The following is a 19,135-nucleotide window of genomic DNA, read 5'->3' as shown; positions in this document are numbered from 1 at the left end:
TTTACATTTTAAGTTTTCTGGAAGGCACTTAAAAAAACTAAGAAGAAGCAGGTTAAATTAGTTTTATAATCTATTTTATTTAACCCGCTATATCCAAGATATTATCATTTCAACTTGCAATCAGTATAAAGTCATTAGTGGGATATTTTATGCTGTTTGGACTGTCTTCAGAATCTAGCATATATTTTAAATTTACAGCGCCTCCAGTTGAGATCAGCCATGTTCAAGCAGTCCGTCACCACACAAGGCCAGTGACGGCTGCAGAGGAAGGTGGCCCAGGTGCGGTCTCTTTGTAAGTGGTTTGCATGATCCTGAGGTTGTCACATAGTTGCAGGTTTCGAATGGGCTGGTCCCATCTTTGATCTCTAGAGTGAGAGAATACTAACTCAGGATGATCTCAAACCTTCATGTTTTTAAACTAGAAATAGTCTCTTTTTGGTCACGGGGTAAATTTGTATTCTGTCCTCTCCTCGGCCACATGTCCACCCATCCAGTTCCCACCTTGGCTGCCACCTTGGTTAAATATCGAGGAGTGCGTGAACTGAGACAGTAGGGTCACAGGTCCCTTCCCCTCGTTATGGAGCCTTAAGGTGAAACATGATCCCTCCTTACCTGCCCTTGGCCTTGATGAACTGGGCTGGATCCAGAGGTCCACCCTTAACCCTGTTAACGTCTTTCCAAAGGGCTGGGATTAAATGGACTTGAGCCACACACTTTATGCTTATTTCTGATTCCGCTGGCTTCCCTAGATGAGGATACATCCTACACAGTAGGCCCCCCCATGCCCCGAGTCACTACAGCTGTAGCAGGGAAGAAAGGATTATTATTCCCCTTTAATTGACAGGGCCAGCAGATGTTTCCACACGCCTCTTCTCCCTCAGCACCCCGACGTCCCAGCCTCTCTTGAAGAAGAGCTTGGTACACCCTCAGTTGTCCTCTTGCCGATGAGGGGATGGATAGCCTAAATCTACATTCTGTTTCAAAAAAGCTCATACCTTGACTATTATCTCGATTTTAAACATTTCTTCTAACACAGAGTGACTTTGTAAACTCTTGAGTGCAAATATGAAAATATCACAAGGAAGAATCATTGTGCACATGTAAGAAAGGGAACCCGGTTGTCAAATGCTGCGTTTTGATGATCTTTCTGGGTGCAGAAATGTTGCCCTCGTTCTCGTTTGATTTCTCCGTAAGGGTATCCCTCACTTTTCTGCCTGCAGATGATATGAGGAAAGGCAACTGTGCATCTGCTTCGTTCAAAGAAAATGTCAATTCACGGCCCTCTCCACCCCTCAGCCAACGCTAATGTTAGCATATTGCCGAACGAAAACGTTGTTCCATGTGCACTTGGGAAATATTCAGTGATGGTTACAGCTGAACAGGGCCAGGGGGTGGCAGCATCAGGCAGCTGCTGCGGCCGCAGGGCTGGCTGGGCAGCTCTGCTCAGGGCCGAAGCCCAGCACCCTGGTGTTCTAGCCCCGTCAGCCCTGCATTTCCTAACACAAAGGCAGGAAGGAACTCTGCCACCTGGAAGATGATCTTGCACAATCCAGATAGTTTTCTTCAGTTGTGATGGGAAATATGCAAAGCTGTGCGTGTTGCAATTAATTAAGTTTAACTGAAGGGGTGCTGGTCAAGCTGGTGGAGAGGATTTGGGGTAATGCAAAAGCCCCAGCAAACACAGTCCCTGCCCACGAACCTGCAGTCTGGACTTCCAGCAGGAGCACGGTCCTGGGAACGGAGAGCCTCCGATAACAGCTTTGGACCTTAAGACTTTTGCATGGTTTTGCTCTCATAGGGGCAAGTACACGGATTATTACTCAAGATCTTTTATGTCTCCTGCTATTGTAGGTGTATTTGTTCCATATTCTCTCCCTCTCTCCCTCCCCCTCTCTCCCTCCCTCCCTCCTTTTTATGCTGCAGTGCAGCTTGGCTTTTACTGTTTGTCATAGTCTGTGAAAGAGAGATTTTTGTGACTTGATGGCAGTCAAAGGTGGGAGTGATTTGTGAACTTTGAGACTCAACTTTTCTTTAAGTGGAGAGACAGGAAGAGGGCATTTTGCTTCTAGGAAACTGGACCTTTATGGATGAAGTAAAGAAAGAGGAAGAAAAATATATCTTAATCATAGCAGTTAATGTTAATTTAGCATTTCCTATTTGTCAGGCACATGCTAAGCAATGTCTCCGTGTTATTTAATTGGTAAAATACCCCTACGAGGCAGGTACCGTTATCCCATTTTACATAGGAGGGAACTTAGATTAAGTGCCTTAACTGGCTCCGTAGGTGATGGAGCCAGACTTCAGATGCAGCTGGGCTCCTTCCAGCTCTGTGCCTTCCCTGCACGCCTACGTTACGTTGCCTTCTGAGGAAGCTGGTTGTTGGGTAGTGGTGATGTAGCTCTTGGATGAGAGCAACTATTCAGGCGTTGTGCAAAGGAAAGATACGGGCCCACTTCAGCCAAAGAACTGTTAGCCTAACATGGATTGTACATGAGGGAATTTCAAGACAAAACAAAAAATCTCTGCTGTGAAAGGCAGGAGACATTTGATGACTCCAAGCGTTGTGTAATGATGAAATACTAAGATTATCTGCTTTTATTCAGGGGAAAATTAAATAGTTGATTAACTGGCTATTGGAAAAAGAAGATAGAATCTATTTATGCATTTTTTTAAAGCAAATCAATTGAGAAGAAAGGGGAAATCAAAGGGTCCAGAGGGCTCATGGCATTTTGTGTGGAACCACACCACAGTTTCATGTGGATTCTTGGCAATCTTCTCAGAAAAACAAGAACAAAAACAGGAACAGCGCTTAAGGTTTGAATGAGGACAATTATACTGATCAAAGGACTGTTAGAAGACACCTTATCAATTCGTGGAAGTTATGGGACACTTATTTCAAAGTTATTCGAAAAATGTTTGTGTTTCATGGGCTGTGAATTATTCCTCTAACCTTCCCATCCATCTTACTATTAGTGTTCTTCCTGGGATTTAGAATTTCTCTCTGCAGGCTCGTGTTCAGAGGAAGTTGTTTTGCTGTGTTTGATTTTTCCTTTTTCTTTTTCTTTTTTTTTTAACATCTTTATTGGAGTATAATTGGTTTACAATGGTGTGTTAGTTTCTGCTTTATAACAAAGTGAATCAGCTATACATATACATATATCCCCATATCTCTTCCCTCTTGTGTCTCCCTCCCTCCCACCCTCCCTATCCCACCCCTCTAGGTGGTCACAAAGCACCAAGCTGATCTCCCTGTGCTATGCAGCTGCTTCCCACTAGCTATCTATTTTACATTTGATACTGTATATATGTCCATGCCACTCTCTCACTTCGTCCCAGCTTACCCTTCCCCCTTCCTGTGTCCTGAAGTCCATTCTATACATCTGCATCTTTATTCCTCTCTTGCCTCTAGGTTCTTCAGAACCATTTTTTTTTTTTTTTTTAGATTCCATATATATGTGTTAGGATACGCTATTTATTTGTCTCTTTCTGACTTACTTCACTCTGTATGACAGACTCTAGGTCCATCCACCTCACTACAAATAACTCAATTTCATTTCTTTTTATGGCTGAGTAATATTTCATTGTATATATATGCCACATCTTCTTTATCCATTCATCTGTCGCTGGACACCTAGGTTGCTTCCATGTCCTGGTTATTGTAAATAGAGCTGCAGTGAACATTGTGGTACATGACTCTTTTTGAATTATGGTTTTCTCAGGGTATATGCCCAGTAGTGGGATTGCTGGATCGTATGGTAGTTCCATTTTTATGATTTTTCCTTTTTCTTTCTCTGCCTCCTTTTACTAATCCTTTCTAGTAGTTTGAATTGTTTCCAGGATCCTGAGAGTAGAGTCGGGTTTTCTTGAAGTGGCTAAGGCTCCCATCCTGCGGCCATGTCAGGGGTGTTTCAGGTGTGTCATTGAGCTCGTGGGAATTTGGACGCACTGTTAGAGGCTGTGTGCCTCGAGCCTTAAGGCACCCCAGCTTTCTATGGGTTATGGCCTCAGACGGTGATCCCTCACCCTCTCTTCTTGGCCTCTTTTCTGCTGGCCAGGGGGGGAGCCTGGTTCATACACAGCCTCCTACCAGCCGGGGGTGAACTTTTATTCCCCCTAATCAGACAGAAGCCAAACTCCTGGTTTCCTCTGCTTGCTATTTTGTGCTTCATTTGTTTCTGGCCCATGAAGACTTTTTTTTCCTCCTGTGTTTGTGTCTAGAGTGAAATGGGGTGTTGAAAGTGTGAACTCATAACATCATCTTTACTCAGAAAAGATAGACCTATTTCAAATAAACATAACAAAAATCTACCTCAAGGTAAATGGACTGACTTGTGAGTGTAAATCATAAAGGGAGGTCTGCATGATCATCTCTCAGAAGTTTTAAAGAGACTGCCTTCTTTTCCATGCTCTGTATGGGATATTGAGTTGGTTTCCAGTAAGTTCCACCGCATTTCTGAGAGTCTCTGTTTCTACTCAGGGCTGTTTACAGCCGCAGCCAGTGATCCCAGGTTGTTGGGATTTCTGAGTTTTCACGTCCTTTTTAATGCCTTTAAATCCCCTTCTTGTAGTTTATTAGAGGTATCTGCTTTTACTGTGTCTAGTTTGTGCTTTAGCAGCTCAGGAGCAATAGCTAATGTAGTCGTCAGCACTACTTTAGCATCTGGCATTTTTTCCCTTTACTTCAGTTGGCAAGTTTAGTGAGTATTGTGTGTAAGGGAAGAGCTAGAGAAGTGCTGGCTGGAAATCTAGGAGCAAATCGCCCAGTTTGGGGGAAAGGGGGGGGATTTTGGACACTAGTGTAGATCTGGATTTTTAGTTTACCACTTTGGGTGAACATAGTGGTATCCCTTTCTAGAAGGTAAACACAGTTTTAGATTTCTTGCCAGATAGGCAAGTTTGACATCCTGGGAAGTACTCGTCTTGGAGGAGAAAGGATTTTAGATGCAAGTCAACAGACCTGGCATGACTCCGACTCTGCCACTTTTGATTATTTTGTCTTGAGCAAATAACATGACCTCTGTGTACCTCAGTTAATAAATCTGCAAATTAACTGAATTTGACTAAGCAATTTCCAAGGTTTCCCCAGTGTTCCACAGATTCCCAAGGTACATGCCATGGTCTCAGGGATGTTCAGGCCACATCTAGAGCTGGGTTTAGTTCTTTACTGAAAGGTCCTCTGCACCAGAGCGGCTAAGAGGTTGGCCTTTGGTGTGTGGCAAACCTAGCTTTGAATGTCAGCTCTGCCTCGCAGATGATTAAGGAGGTCACTAAACCTTCCAAGTCTTGGTTTCCTTATCTACAAAATGGAGACAAAAATTATATCTATTGTAGAGAGTTGTTTTGAAGCTTAATAAGATAATTCAGTAGAAAAATTTGCTCAGGGACTAGCACATAGAAAGCAATCAGTATGCCTCTCTTTTTGTTAATTGTAAACTCCTTGAGAGCAGGCATTCTGCCTTACCTATCTTAGTGTAGTTCATTTACCTTTTTATTTCAATTACTTAGTTCCATGTTTTATATGCAGTGGTGTTCAATAAATGTACTATTAAAGTACAATTTTTAAAAAATTTTAAAAAAATAATTATCATACAAATTTAGAGTGAATACAATGTCAAAAATTTATTTAGCTTTTTAATAAAGGAATCAGCAAGATAATACAAGAAGAGGAAAATGATTATGTAGTTTATACCAAAATAATTTTTCTAAATTTGAGACAAAATTAGTTTATGCCCTTCTGGGGGAATAGAACCATAACCTTTAAAGTGATCTCTTCTTGACATTTGTATCTCTACAGGACAGAAATCCTCAAGTTAACCTACAGTCATAAAGTTCTTAGATAAGCCTGTGACACTACTCTAGAATGACATTGTGAGGATATGCAAGTTTCTTTTTGGTATTTCCAAGTTTGGGGTAATTTTTCTAAATAGTTATAATAAGACTAAACCCAAAGTATTATTTATCTTAGAAAAAGATTAAACAGGAATATGATTCTAGTATATAAGTATCTATTTTCTGCCTAAACTTATAATAAGTACTAAGTTCATCCATAATTATGTTTTCATAATGTTTCATTAAGGGGAATGTAGGGATATTTAGGAAAGCACGACTAATTTCTAAGATAACGTGGAGAGTAACCATTTAATAAGTGCTTACGTGGGCCATGCACCATAATGAGGATTTTATATACGTTTTAGTTTAATCTATAAACAATCTTGTGAGGTAGGCATTATCTCCATTTTGAAAATCAGATAAATGAGTCTGTGAGGTTAAATACCTTAATCAAGATTACAAAGCCAATATGAGCCAGAATTGAGATTTAATCTGATTCTGAGTCTTACATTTCCTGCAGTGCCCTATGTATATACCTCCCTAAATTGTAAACTCTCCTGAATTTTAAAGTACATCTCTAGTTAACATATAGATGAATGGATCTAGTTTTGCTTATATGATACAGCATATACAAAATGGTTCTTTTCCCTGTAAGAGACTTGCCATTTTGAAACTGCTTGAGATAAGTGGTCTTTCAGTTCCCTGGTCACTGGATTAAAACATGCATGTTTTAAAGAAAAATGAAACTATTCTATCTGCTCCTTTAAACTATTCTATTTGCTCCTTGCAAATAGAACTATTCTGTTTGCTCCTGTTCTCAGGTTGTCGTCTTTGTAACTTATCTATCTTTCTTATATCTCTTCTGGTCCCCAAAATGTCTGTAGGTGGGCTGGATCCTTTCCATTCTGGATGAACTGCAGCTGAGCCCTCAGCCTCCGGTTGGGGTCCTTCCTCTGGGGACTGGGAACGACCTGGCTCGAACTCTCAACTGGGGAGGGGTAAGAACTGCCCTCAGGGGCTGCCCATGTCATCCAGCAACAGATCCCCAAACCCACAGATGCTCAAGTGGAAGGGGCATATGCTACTCTTGTTCAAGGAACAAGTTAGAGTTGAGAATCAAGGTCCCCATGAACCATGGTTTTTATCTGGTGACTTCTTCAGTTTAAACTTATAGTCAGCTAGAGAAGAGGGGAACATTTTATATTAAAAAAAAATGGGGGTTAGTACACAGGCCTGGGGCTTTTTGAGGTACCCACTAAAGACAGAGGGTGGGTTGGCCTCAGGTCCTCATGTTAAACAATCACAGAGACCTGAATTGCTCCTGACCCCCCAGTCCTCTCCAGAAGAGTGAGTCTGGTTCAGATTTACAGTCCTTACTTTGGAAGAGTTATGGCTTTGTTTGAGCATTTAGTTTTCTGGTCAGTGTCGTCATGATTTTGGCTATACAGGTAACCAACTGTCCTTTTCAACATGGAGCCAATTCAGGCAAGCTTGTTGAAAGTAGTTTACCGGTCACTAACCAGCCATTTTTATCATCATCATCATCATCATTATTTTTATAGTACTAAGAAAATAAGAAAGCACAATATGCTAACATATGCTCCCCCACCAGCTCTTTAACTGCTCATATGAGACCATTGCCTGGGCTGGGCTCCATGAAAATTATCTTCAGATATTAGCAGATGTTAATCTGGCTTTTGGGTGCATTCACCTCCCATAGGTGATAATTATGTCTGGACATTAGCAGATATTTATTTGGCTTTGGATGAATTAACCTCCCATCGGTCTTTTTTTTTTTAAGTAAGCATAGTATAAATAATAAATATATTTACATGAAGCAGCTAAATGTATTATTGGTATTAATTGCTCTTATCCAAATCAATGACTTGACTGTCCTTAATAATCGTGCTATCAGTAATGTGTGCTCAAGGAATAAGTCGCTAGCTCCCTAGCAGGGCTATTCCTCAGTCAGACTTGCCTTAGGTCCCGGAAGGAATGGTGTCCTAGTACAAGGTCAGGGAGAGGTGAGTGAAATGGAACGTCAGTGGAAGAAATTGTCTAGCCGATGTCACCTTGATTCTTTTCCCGCTTTTCCACATACACTTGTTCTGTGTATCCTCCAAATTCCCCTAGTACAAGGCCTGGGGTGACCTGTTTTCACTCTGATAAAAACAGCCATCCAGTATGGATCTCAAAAGCCTGCCGGTGGCTTTTGGTTCTTGGTGCTGGCAAAAGTCATTCCTCAACTCAAACCAGCTAGAGTTAGTATTTCTGTGCACATTACCCATGCCTTTTGTCTTAAATTCTAAGTACCTCGAGGAAAACAGTTTACCGTCCCAGCCTTGCTAATTGCAAAATAAACAGCTGTAGAACAAGGGCTCCACCTTGCATGAAATACCTTTGGCTGTACTGTTCCCTACTCCAGACAGCAATGTGTGTGCTCTTTGTATTCCTTAGGGCTACACTGATGAACCTGTTTCTAAGATCCTTTGCCAAGTAGAAGATGGGACAATTGTACAGCTAGATCGCTGGAACCTCCATGTGGAAAGAAACCCAGACTTGCCTCCAGAAGAACTTGAAGATGGCGTGTGTAAGGTTAGAGAGTTCTTCCTTCAGCAGAAAGCTAACCCTGGAGTATCTGCCTGAGTCACAGGAAATACGTTCCTGGCTGGAGGGTCATGTGCTGATTCCTTCCTATGAGATGACAGGACGGTGTTTGAGTTGACGGCTACTAGGGCTATGAGTATAACACTTCCTGATGGTTCTGCCCCGTAGACTTCTAAAGACCAAGATTTCCTACCCACTTCCATAGCGCAGGGAGCTGTTCTCTGTTCTCAAATTCCACACCAGAAAGAAATATATCAGTTTTCTAATCTTTCAAATTCATTGCAAACTCTTAACCTATGAGAAGTTTAAAAAAATCATATGATCTGAAGCATTAGGTACAGGGTCTTTCAATAGAAAGATAAATGCCTGAGATTTCTGGTCTGATAGCAAATATTTCAGTTTCATCACTTGATTGGGACATCAGGATGCCTAAATAAATGTTTGACTTCGTGTTTTTCCTTCAGTGATTGAACTTGTATCTCAACCCAAGACAAACCAAGGGACATAATTGTAAAAATGCTACTATAGAGCTTCAGGGGAACATTTGGCTTTAAGTTCTGGCCTCAATCTCAGATAAATTTGATAGGTTTCTGAGTAGACACTTGCTTTCTATTACTTTCCACTTTTCTTCTATGACAGTGTTTTCAAACTTTTGTTGTGTAAGAATCTCCAGGTGTGCCTATAAAATGCAGATGACAAGGTCCTATTCCCAGTGATTCTGATTAAGTAGATGCAGGGTGAAGGCATCTGTACTTTAAACAGCATCCCTGCTATATTGGATTGTGCCATTGATTGAGGCCAAGATTTCATGGTGGTTTCAGCCTTAAAATCTGATATCATTTTAGACCAAATCAATGCACCTTTATTGATTAGTACCATGATCCTGACCAATTGTGGTAGATGCTCAAGTTACTTATTTGGCTAAAATTGGTTAAAACATGTTTTGTCTTACCTTCATGGTTTTTTCACCTAAACTATGATCCAGAAACTATAAGGTTTTTAGTAGATATCATGATTGCTCAGTTGATCTTGAGTTCATGACATCACAATGTTGTTTAAACAAGTGTCATCTTGGGATATAATACTTCTTTCTAATGTATTTGACTTACAGAAATTGGATAGAAAACAGCTAAAGTACAAAGAAGTGTACCATATGGAAATGTTATGGACCTATCCCCACTCAACTTGGAATGGTTAGAACCTCAATAGCAATCTATGTTTAATTCTCTTCCCAACAGCTTAAGAAATGGAAAGACTTCTTGGTGCAGCCTGGGAACATTAATCCAGATACTTAAAGGGTTTTGAAAGTGGATTTTGAGGAGATGTGTAGGAAATCAGGGCAATTTTTCCTGGAAAATATGAATAAGAACTTAATAACAGACTAAATTGTGATGTTATTTAGGGGATGGTGACCAGATGTTCTCCGAAGTTATCAGTGGATGCTAAGACATGGGTTAGAATTGTAGCCAAAAGAGCATAAATGGTAGAAATGAACATATCTGCGCTTTTGGCAGGATCACCAACCCTTGCTGTCATTACCAAGGACCTGTATTTTGTTTCAGTGCAGGAACTGGACATTCTCATATTTGAAGCCAGGAGAGTGAGATATGTTTTGGCAATGTTCTATGTGTTTAGTTTCTCTCCCTGTTCTCCAGTCGGTTGTAACTACTTCTACAGGCTGATCTGACCTCTGAATCAGTACAAGCTCTGACTCGGCGTTCCATCGAAGGGTTCATCCTTTATTTCAATTTCTCTCTTTCTGCATTAATATCTCTCTTGCTCTCCCTCTGACTCTTCCTCTCATTTCATTTTTCTCTTAATGGGACACGATTATCGCTCTAGTCAAACAGAAAATCTTACTGATCAGGGGGCATATGAAACCCTGTAATGAACTTAACTTTTGAAATCTTGAGGCCAAACACTTATTTCTAATAGAAGAGAAGTGCATTTCTATCTGGAAGATAAACCTGATAATTATCTGGAGACATTATCCAGGCTGAGATAAAATTACCTCTCCATTTACTTTAACGTTTATCTTTCATTCTGAGTTGCAGGAGGAAAAGTGTAAGAACCACCATTTGCCTTCTAGCATTTTCCACATGCTTTTCTAATTGTTCTAACATTAAACTGAAGCCTTCAAATCATACCAACTTTGTAGTTTTAATGCAGGACTTTAGGCTGCATAGTTTGTTCTTTCCTTTACTCAGCTTGTAGCAGTAACAGCCAGGGACCCAGAGGACTCTGGGAAGGAAAGCTAAGGCTTGTATGTGTATCTGTGTGTCTGCGTTGCATATTTCACAGTCATATTAAAGATAAGAGTTTATAGACTAAATAGGAATCTGAATACTGATAAATACACACACACACATATATATTTTTATTTTTATTTTTCCTCTAGGTTGAGAATAGTTGAATGGCTCCCACTGACTTATTGCTTACATGACTTTTATCAAAAAATATATTTTTTTGGAAAATAAGTGAAGGGTGAACAAATGTTATTCATTTTAAGTTGCAGTATTAATATGCTGAACATAAATTCTTGAAAAAACTTGCATCCACTGATTAAGAAGGTTAGACACGATCCTTACAATTGAATTTACTTACTAAGTTTGCTTGTTGAATCATCCTTTGTAACTATTACAAATGTGCATCCCTCAGCTTAATGAGGTTCTCTTATTACAATATCCACAAGAATGGTTCTCATTGAATAATTTGTATTTGTATCCCTTTTTTCCTAAACTATTTAAAATTCTTAGGAGTATCGTTTGAGTTGAGCTTTCACTAAAGAATTAATTCAAAAATCCGTTGTTCCTTCTACATAGACACCCCTGCCTTGAGTTTTAATTGATCGTTCTCCCAGGGACTTGCCCCAGAGACAAGTGTCTGGCTTTAGGTTTTATTTTCCTCTTTTTGCCTGGTTAGACACAACTTCACCTCTGCCTTTGTTCATCATTGCAGCTTCCTCTGAATGTTTTCAATAATTACTTCAGCCTCGGATTTGATGCCCATGTCACGCTGGAGTTCCATGAATCCAGAGGTGAGGACAACGTCCCATTTCCATCTCCCAGGGAGGAAGTTTCCAGCAGGTGTTTTGCATGTTCCGTTTTGTTCGCATATCACTTAAATGTTGACAGTGTGTCTAATGCTGTTCCATTTGAACCTTCATGTTGACCCTGGGAGCTAGACAAGATAGGAACTTATTACAGATGTTACTTTGAGACCTCATTGTTTAGGGTCTCAGAGATGGTAAAGGTCAGGACCAGATGTTTGTTCCGGGACTCAGGACTGCTAATCTTTAGGTTTGACTAGAAACTTTGAAGTTAGTGAACTACTAAGAAGTGATAAAAAGAGAATCTTTCACTAAAGTCATTAGAATACTTACAGCTTCTCAAACCACCAATTATTAAAGTTCAGGACTTTATAACCAAGGTCATTGAAATCTTGTAGCCAAACATAAAAGTCTTCCCTATGTGCACAAAAGAGACAACAGGCACCTTAGAACAGTACGGGGGCTGACTATAGGTGGTTTAGGTTGAAAGAAAAGGGCTTGACGGTGATTGGATTAGGCATGCAAGGTGCTTGGAATCTCCACTGGACGAGGTAGTATGAATGAGGGCTGGTGGTCATTTAAGTACTAGAAGAGATGGAATCGAGATTTGGGGAAGCAAAATAACTTTTGAAAGAGAAATAAGATGAAATAATGACAAGTTAAATATTTCATCAAAATTTTCTTATGTCATTCAGAACTGAGAAAGTTTAGGATTTTGGCTTATGCTTTGAAGCCTTAATCTCTTGCTTTCTTGGTCTCTCTTAATCTCTTTCTCTCTCTTAAACTCTCTTCTTGTATAATACATCTGTGTCTCTGCCTGTACCTAGTCCCTTGTGAATATGGTAACATGTAACCAAAATAATGCTTGGCTGCAGGTATAAGTAATTTGTGAGATAAAAGTCATAATGAGGGATTATTTTACTTTTCCTCTAGATTCTGCAAGAGCCTCTAAGCTTTTAACTCATAGAATTTGAAATACAGAGTACAAAAGGCAAAGTTCAACTGTTCAGATTCCACTAATAATGCAGAGAAAATTCTGATAACACTTTTATATACTAAAGATCAGGAATGGGGCTATAGGATTAAGGCTGTTAGAAGACAAAATAAAAGTAGAGTATAAACCTGTAATTCTCTTACTGAATTCAGCAATTTTGTTAGACTTTGCATTCCTGGTTTCATGAGGCTTTGAGGGTCAAATGCTGAGCCAAATAGAAGCAATACTGATTAAAGAAAGAGTCATAGTTTTCTCTGATTAACCAGAAAATCACAGATAGAAAGGTTGGTTGACAACAGAACCATAAATATCAAATACCCAAATCAGAAACACCCACACGCTCCACACCTCCCTCTCTAGACAGTTCTCGGAGATTAGATATTCAGAGGGTCCTACATCAGGGCTGGCATTTATAACCTGTCGCCTTTCCTAATTTAAGGAGAGTAGATTTGGGGAAGTAACTGGAGATTTCTTTCTCCATTTCTTACCCCATTTATTTCTCATGTTCTTTGGGAGACTCTGGATCTGGGCTTCCTAATAAAATCTTTACGTTTCTTAACAGTACTTGTAAAGTAGTACAATTATCACTAATGCATGAACCTCCAAATTAGACATCCTGCCATGAAAAGAGGCCTAAATGAGTAAGTGGTGGACAGAAAGCTCATTCAAGGGAGCCTAATATTTTGTCTTATTAATCTGAGAGTTATCCTAATGATATGTTTCCTTGTACTGTGGTGAAACTTTGGTGCCTCAGAATGAGAGGGCAGCAAAGAGAGACCTCACGGTGGAAAGACCAGGCTTAGAAAGAATTCTTGTGGGAAAGTGATTTTTTTCTTTTCTTTGAAACTATGGAACTATTTCATTTTAGAGAGGAACATGCAAATTGTGGTGTATATGTATGTCTACATCATTTTATATGTGTGATTATAAAATAATTGGTTGAAAGATGCCAAGAGCTAATACTTTACTTTGAATACTTTATTGCCGAGGCTTAGTGTAAGTGCTTTCCTGTAATCGGAAAAGGAATTGCAAACATTTTCCCTGCAGGGAAGCCAAGGCCCTTGAGGAAAAACAGCCACTGAAGAGCTGGATAAGGGAGGATTGCTGTTGACTGAGAGTAATGTATACCATATTTATGGAGAGGATATTGAGATGGTACGCAATAAATATGCACAAACTATTGGAACCAGATTTGGTTGATATGCCTAGACCAGACGTGTGGACTTCTTAGTATCTGTTAGTCTATTCTTTTTGCGTTAAGTAAAAAAAAAAAAAAAAAAATCATTATTTATGATGAAAGGTATAATTACTCAAGCTATTATTATTATTATTTTTACTGTTTTCCGTTTATTTGGATTTTCCCCATATTTTTACCTGGATAGTCAAGAAATTTCAAGCTCAGCTGCAGAAAGAAGAGAAAGATAGCAGGCCGCATTTTCAATAGGGGCATACGTACTTACTTTGTTGGTAGATTGTGTGAGTGGCTATTCTCAAGCCTCGCAAACCATAGTTGAGACTTCAAACTGTTCTCAAATACAGCTGCTCAGGGGCTGAGAGTTCATGATAAAACTTGTATCGTTTGCCATCAAATACTTGCAGAGTGATTCAAAGCCCCATGAGAGCCATTACCAAAAAACAAACAAAAAAGAGCTTGCATAGAATAACCGATTAGTTATTAGTCAAAAAATACAATACATTGGGAATTGCGCTAATCCATTTACACGCAATGGGTAGTAAAACCAAGTCTCACTAAAGCAGAATCTTAAAAAATTTAATTGCAGAAACAATTTTTGGCATAGATGTGAAATAACCCATCAAATTGACATGGAACAAATGTAGACTTTTGCATTACTATTGATACTTACATTGTATTTCTTTTAGAAGGGACAATTAAAATGACATTTATTTTGAGACAGTTTATTAGTGGCATTACTGTGTAAATGCCTTTAGAATTACCGGTAAAAAATCAAGCAAGGAGTAAAGGTAGTCTTAACATTTTGATTGACTTAACATTTTGTATATAAAGAATGCAAACATATGAATAATTTCATCAGATAGAAGGTATACTTAATTTGATTGGAAAACAGAAGCTTTTTTATTCTCATAGTGGCTAAGCCATGTGTGGCTAAACTGTTGCATATCAGAACGTGCAATTGTTTGGAACAGAATTGAGAGTTTTAATAGGATTGGTCATTTAATTGTCAGTTGGAGTTGTTTGCCCAGTGCTTTAATCACTACTGCATTATGACAGTGCTTGAGGAAGTACATTGAAAATATTCCAATCTATTAACATATAGTCATGTTAACAATGATTATGGTTATCAGGTAGCAAAGCAAGGTCTCACTTTGCCAGCTGCGTGAATTAGATTGTCACTTTCGGGGGGACATGAAGGATATTAAACACATCAAACTTTTAGTCTGAGATTGGATGCTAAAGTTGTACTGCCTCATTGAAGTTACTTCTTATGCAGAGGATTTGAGCCTTATGCTACAAGGTCAAGGAAATACAACTATGACTCTAGAAGAGGCAGTTTTTAAATCTGATTTAGGATTTACTATTTTCACTGAATATACAGAGACATGCAGATCAGCATGTTTCAAAGGATTATGAATGTTTCATGATTCATCTGGAGAACTGACAGATTTCTTTAAAAAAGTGTTATTTTCAGTGGCTTGCCAAATTTCATCATCACCATCACTGCAAAGGACACACTGCCAGGCTCTTGCCCAGCTAGTAAGACTTAGGCACAGTTTGCCCCGGAGAAACTGTCACTGTCCAAGGTTCTCTGTCACCTTCTTTTCCATCTTGAACCTCAACGTGGCATCTACTCATCATTCAAGACTCAAGTGTACTTGCCTCTGGAACGCTTTTCTGATCATTCCCTTTATGTGTGACTCCTACTTTGTCTTATAGAGACATCTTTCTATGGCATATACAAAAGGACATTTTATTTTTCATTTTCAGACCTGTCTCCCCCACTCTAAACAACATGAGGGCAAAAGACTATGTCTTATTTACTTTTATATTCCTTGTGCCAAGTCCAGTGGCTGTCTCAATGTTTGTTACAGGAACGGAATGTTTAATTGGAGGATGGGCCCGTATATAAAAGATAAACACAAGCAGAAGGGAATATAAAGTAAGGGTAAGATGAGTTGTCCAGGCAGTGTATAATGTGGGAGTTTGGTAGGGACTGTTGACAGGAGATAGGTATCAGGGGAAAGTTTCCAGAAAGGGTAGGAGGGAGTATAGTGGGAAATAAAGAAGGAGTTTGATGTAGACAAGAAGTAAAGTAGGCAAGGGCATTTCAGACAGGAAGGAAAATGAGTTTGTGCTAAAGATATGGGTTAGGTGACCAACTAATACATAGTGTAAGATTTTTGCGATGGTGTTAGAAACATGAAGATAATGTTGATAAAAATATTTGTCCTTAATGGGAGATGACATTGGAAGGAAAGAGTTTTATAATATATACAATTTGAATTGAAGGTGGCACTGTTACTGTGGGCATAGATTTTGGAGTCATTTATATATACATAACTGAAGTCTTAAGATTGAGTAGATATCCAATGCAGAGAATTTGAAAGATGTGTCTTATGTGGGGTTCAAATCACTTACTGATTTTTATAAACATAGTGTCGAACTTATATTTGCTCCCTAATAGGCAAGACCAATTTCAGACAAAAGTAGGGTTTAGGATTCCATTCTAATGACACATATGTTATTGTGTTGTATACAAAGATGGGATTAATATATTAAACTATTGGAATGGATTATACCCAGGGTCTTATCATCATTATAAATGGATTACATCCAGAGCCAAATCATTTACATGATTTAGATGATGAGATTTGCAAAGTATGAGCTAATGAGATTTAGATGAGATTTTTGGATTTTGAGTTGATGCTATAATGGAGATGAGACCTTTGGGGACCTGGGAGGGAGTGAATGTGTTTTTCATACGTGAAGAATGTGAATCATGGGGTCCAGAAGGTAGACGATGGTAGGTAGAATTTTGGTCTCCATGACCTTTGCCATCTGGTGTCATGCTTGCTATTCAAAGATAGGTTTGGGATTTGGAGACTTCCAGCTAGTCAGCCAGCTGTCTGATGAGAAATGACTTGGAGAAAGACCTACCCCTAAGAAGGGATTAATGATCATATGGGACAAAATAGCAGAAAGCAAATATTTAAGTGGGTTCCTTTGGAATGTCTTGGAATTTTATTAGAAAGAATGTAAGGAAATAGTATTTCATTTGGGGATTTTATAATCTGTTGAATTCATGTGAACATTTTCCGATGCAAATTCTCGTCTAATCGTTTTATAGTCCTCAACCTATAAAACATTCAGGAACAAACTCAAAATTAAACCATTTAAGTCAGAGCCTTTGTTGTCCTATGCCCTGGGTCCATTCTGCAGGTCATCTGTATATATCTATATAGATATATATATATATATTTATATAACTTCACTAAATCAAATGATGTTTCAAGGCCTGTCACAAACAACAGTACAGATGGTAGTTAGGAGTTTTTGCAAAATATGAAAACAAATTCTCTATTAATTATTATCCAAATTCCCCATATTTAATTAAATTTAAAACTGCATAGATAGTTTATGGAAGCCATGCCCTATGGAGGTCAAAGCAAATAATTGACCCTCCCCCTCCTCCCCCTCCCTCTTTCTTCTATCACCCCTGCGCTGTATCCCTGCCAGCCCTCTCTTTTGAATAGAGTCCAGAGTGTTTCAGCCCTTAATGTGCGTGTGAATCACCTGGAGAACTTGTTAAACCGGATTCCTAGACCCCAGCCCCCAGACATTCTAATTCAGTAGGTTCAGGGTAGAGCCTAATAATTTGCATATCTAGCAAGCTCCCAGTTGATGCTGCCACTGATGCCAGTTTGGGGCTACACTTTGCAGCACTGGACAACCATGCCAACTGCCTGTAACTAAGGGGAAGATGATGATGAAGCTGTTGGGTCCTTGGGATGGGGAGGGAGAGGGAAGAAGTAGGGGTGCTAATCTAACTCACTACCGTTAATCAGGTCTCTGTAACAAAACTACCTTTTCCCTTTTACAGAAGCAAATCCAGAGAAATTCAACAGTCGTTTTCGAAATAAAATGTTCTATGCAGGGGTAAGTATATATTTCATGTTTTGATGATTACATATTATTTATACTAATTCACTCATGGTAATAAAGATGCTAGCTATACTCTGCTGATAATTACACACACATCTCAGGTGTTTACATGTGTGTCTGTATATGGTTCATGTTTAATGTCTTGGTTTAAGAATGAAAGTAAGTATGTATTTCTTATGTTAGTGGCAGAGAGTTCATCACCTTTGAACTTAAAAGCCCTGAAAGTTGCACTGAGGGGATGGTATTCAAGGAGTGGTGTGAAAAGCAAACATCAAAGCCCATCTAGAGAATGAGGAAATTAGGTAGACTGAAAGATGTATGGCGTGTCTTGGGTTAGAATGTAGTTTTCATAGGGGTACGTATGAACTGACATTTGGATGAGAAATTGATGGAATATGGGAAGTTTTTCATGGAAACATAGATGAGATTAGAGGGGCCCCCTTCTTTTTCCTTCTCCTCCTACTCAGGGACATCCTTGGGTGTGAATGGCTGGAAAGAAGAAAAAGCGGCCTCTAAAATATTGATTTTAAAAAGTGTGGCTTAAATTTTACCACTGGATAGAGGGAATCGAAGTAAAATGGGGTGAAATAAGACATTCTCAGTGGCAAGTTAAAGATTATATCAGCATCTAATGGACAAATAGGAAGATCAGGAAAGGTAGTCAGATCTCCAAACTGACCCTTGAAATTACCTACATTTTCACTCTCCTACTGTGATCTTAAATTTTATTATAGGTTACATTTTGAAAACAGAGAAAGAATTCAACTTGACAGCCTCTGCACTAGTTTACTTTAGATTCAGCAAAAGGAGAACTTGTCTTATATTTTTGCATGACTTAGAATCACTAGGACCTATCTATCATACAGAAGTAAGGATTTGGCATAACCATGTAATGAAGATTTTTTCTTTCTTTCTTTCCTTGTATAGGCAGCTTTTTCTGATTTCCTACAGAGAAGCTCTAGAGATTTATCCAAGCATGTTAAAGTTGTCGTAAGTATTGAATGTGTTGACTCATTTCATTTAAATGTAAAAAGCATGCCCCCTAACATGAACCCCAAATACCAGTTTATATACTTAATCAGTGGGCTGCACAGAACTTTAACTGAATTGAGTGTAGTTTGTTGAACCAACATTTATGAGCATTTAGTTATGTGTCGGGCGCTGTCTTAGTTGCTGAGGATGAAGTTAAATAAGATGACTGGCTTCACCACTGAAGAAACTCACAGCTGAGTCATGGGGAAGGGCACATAACTCTGGGCAGAACAATATAATAAATGTTGTTATTGGATTACTTATATAATATACTGGTAGCACAAAGGGAGAAATGAAAACTGCCCATGGTGCAGTTGGGGAAGTCATCAAAGGAATAATGTTGAGCTGGCTCTTAAAGTAGAAATAGATGCTCACCAAACAAGTATCTTTATTCCCAGCCAATCTGAAGAGTCTCCATCTTAGAAAAATACTTTGATTTCATTATTTTGTGGTCACTCACTCTCCAGCCTGGTCAAGGTCGTTC

The 19,135-nt window shown here is 39.1% G+C and overlaps 1 protein-coding gene across 9 annotated transcripts in view; it reads left to right on the top strand.

The window, feature by feature from the left end:
* DGKI (diacylglycerol kinase iota) overlaps window positions 1-19,135 on the top strand; it is a 477,321-nt gene that overhangs the window by 273,631 nt on the left and 184,555 nt on the right. For all 9 annotated transcript variants that reach the window (XM_082398061.1, XM_082398060.1, XM_082398058.1 and 6 more), the window contains 5 exons: window positions 6,714-6,827; window positions 8,287-8,424; window positions 11,395-11,473; window positions 17,558-17,613; window positions 18,547-18,609. In XM_082398061.1, coding sequence (XP_082254187.1) covers window positions 6,714-6,827; window positions 8,287-8,424; window positions 11,395-11,473; window positions 17,558-17,613; window positions 18,547-18,609 — 450 coding nt within the window. The remainder of the gene's footprint in view (window positions 1-6,713; window positions 6,828-8,286; window positions 8,425-11,394; window positions 11,474-17,557; window positions 17,614-18,546; window positions 18,610-19,135) is intronic.

This window comes from Balaenoptera borealis, assembly GCF_965194805.1.
Source record: "Balaenoptera borealis genome assembly, chromosome: 7".
Classification (NCBI taxonomy): Eukaryota; Metazoa; Chordata; class Mammalia; order Artiodactyla; family Balaenopteridae; genus Balaenoptera; species Balaenoptera borealis.
Note: the sequence above shows the minus strand (reverse complement) of the source record. Positions and strands in the feature narration are given on the sequence as shown.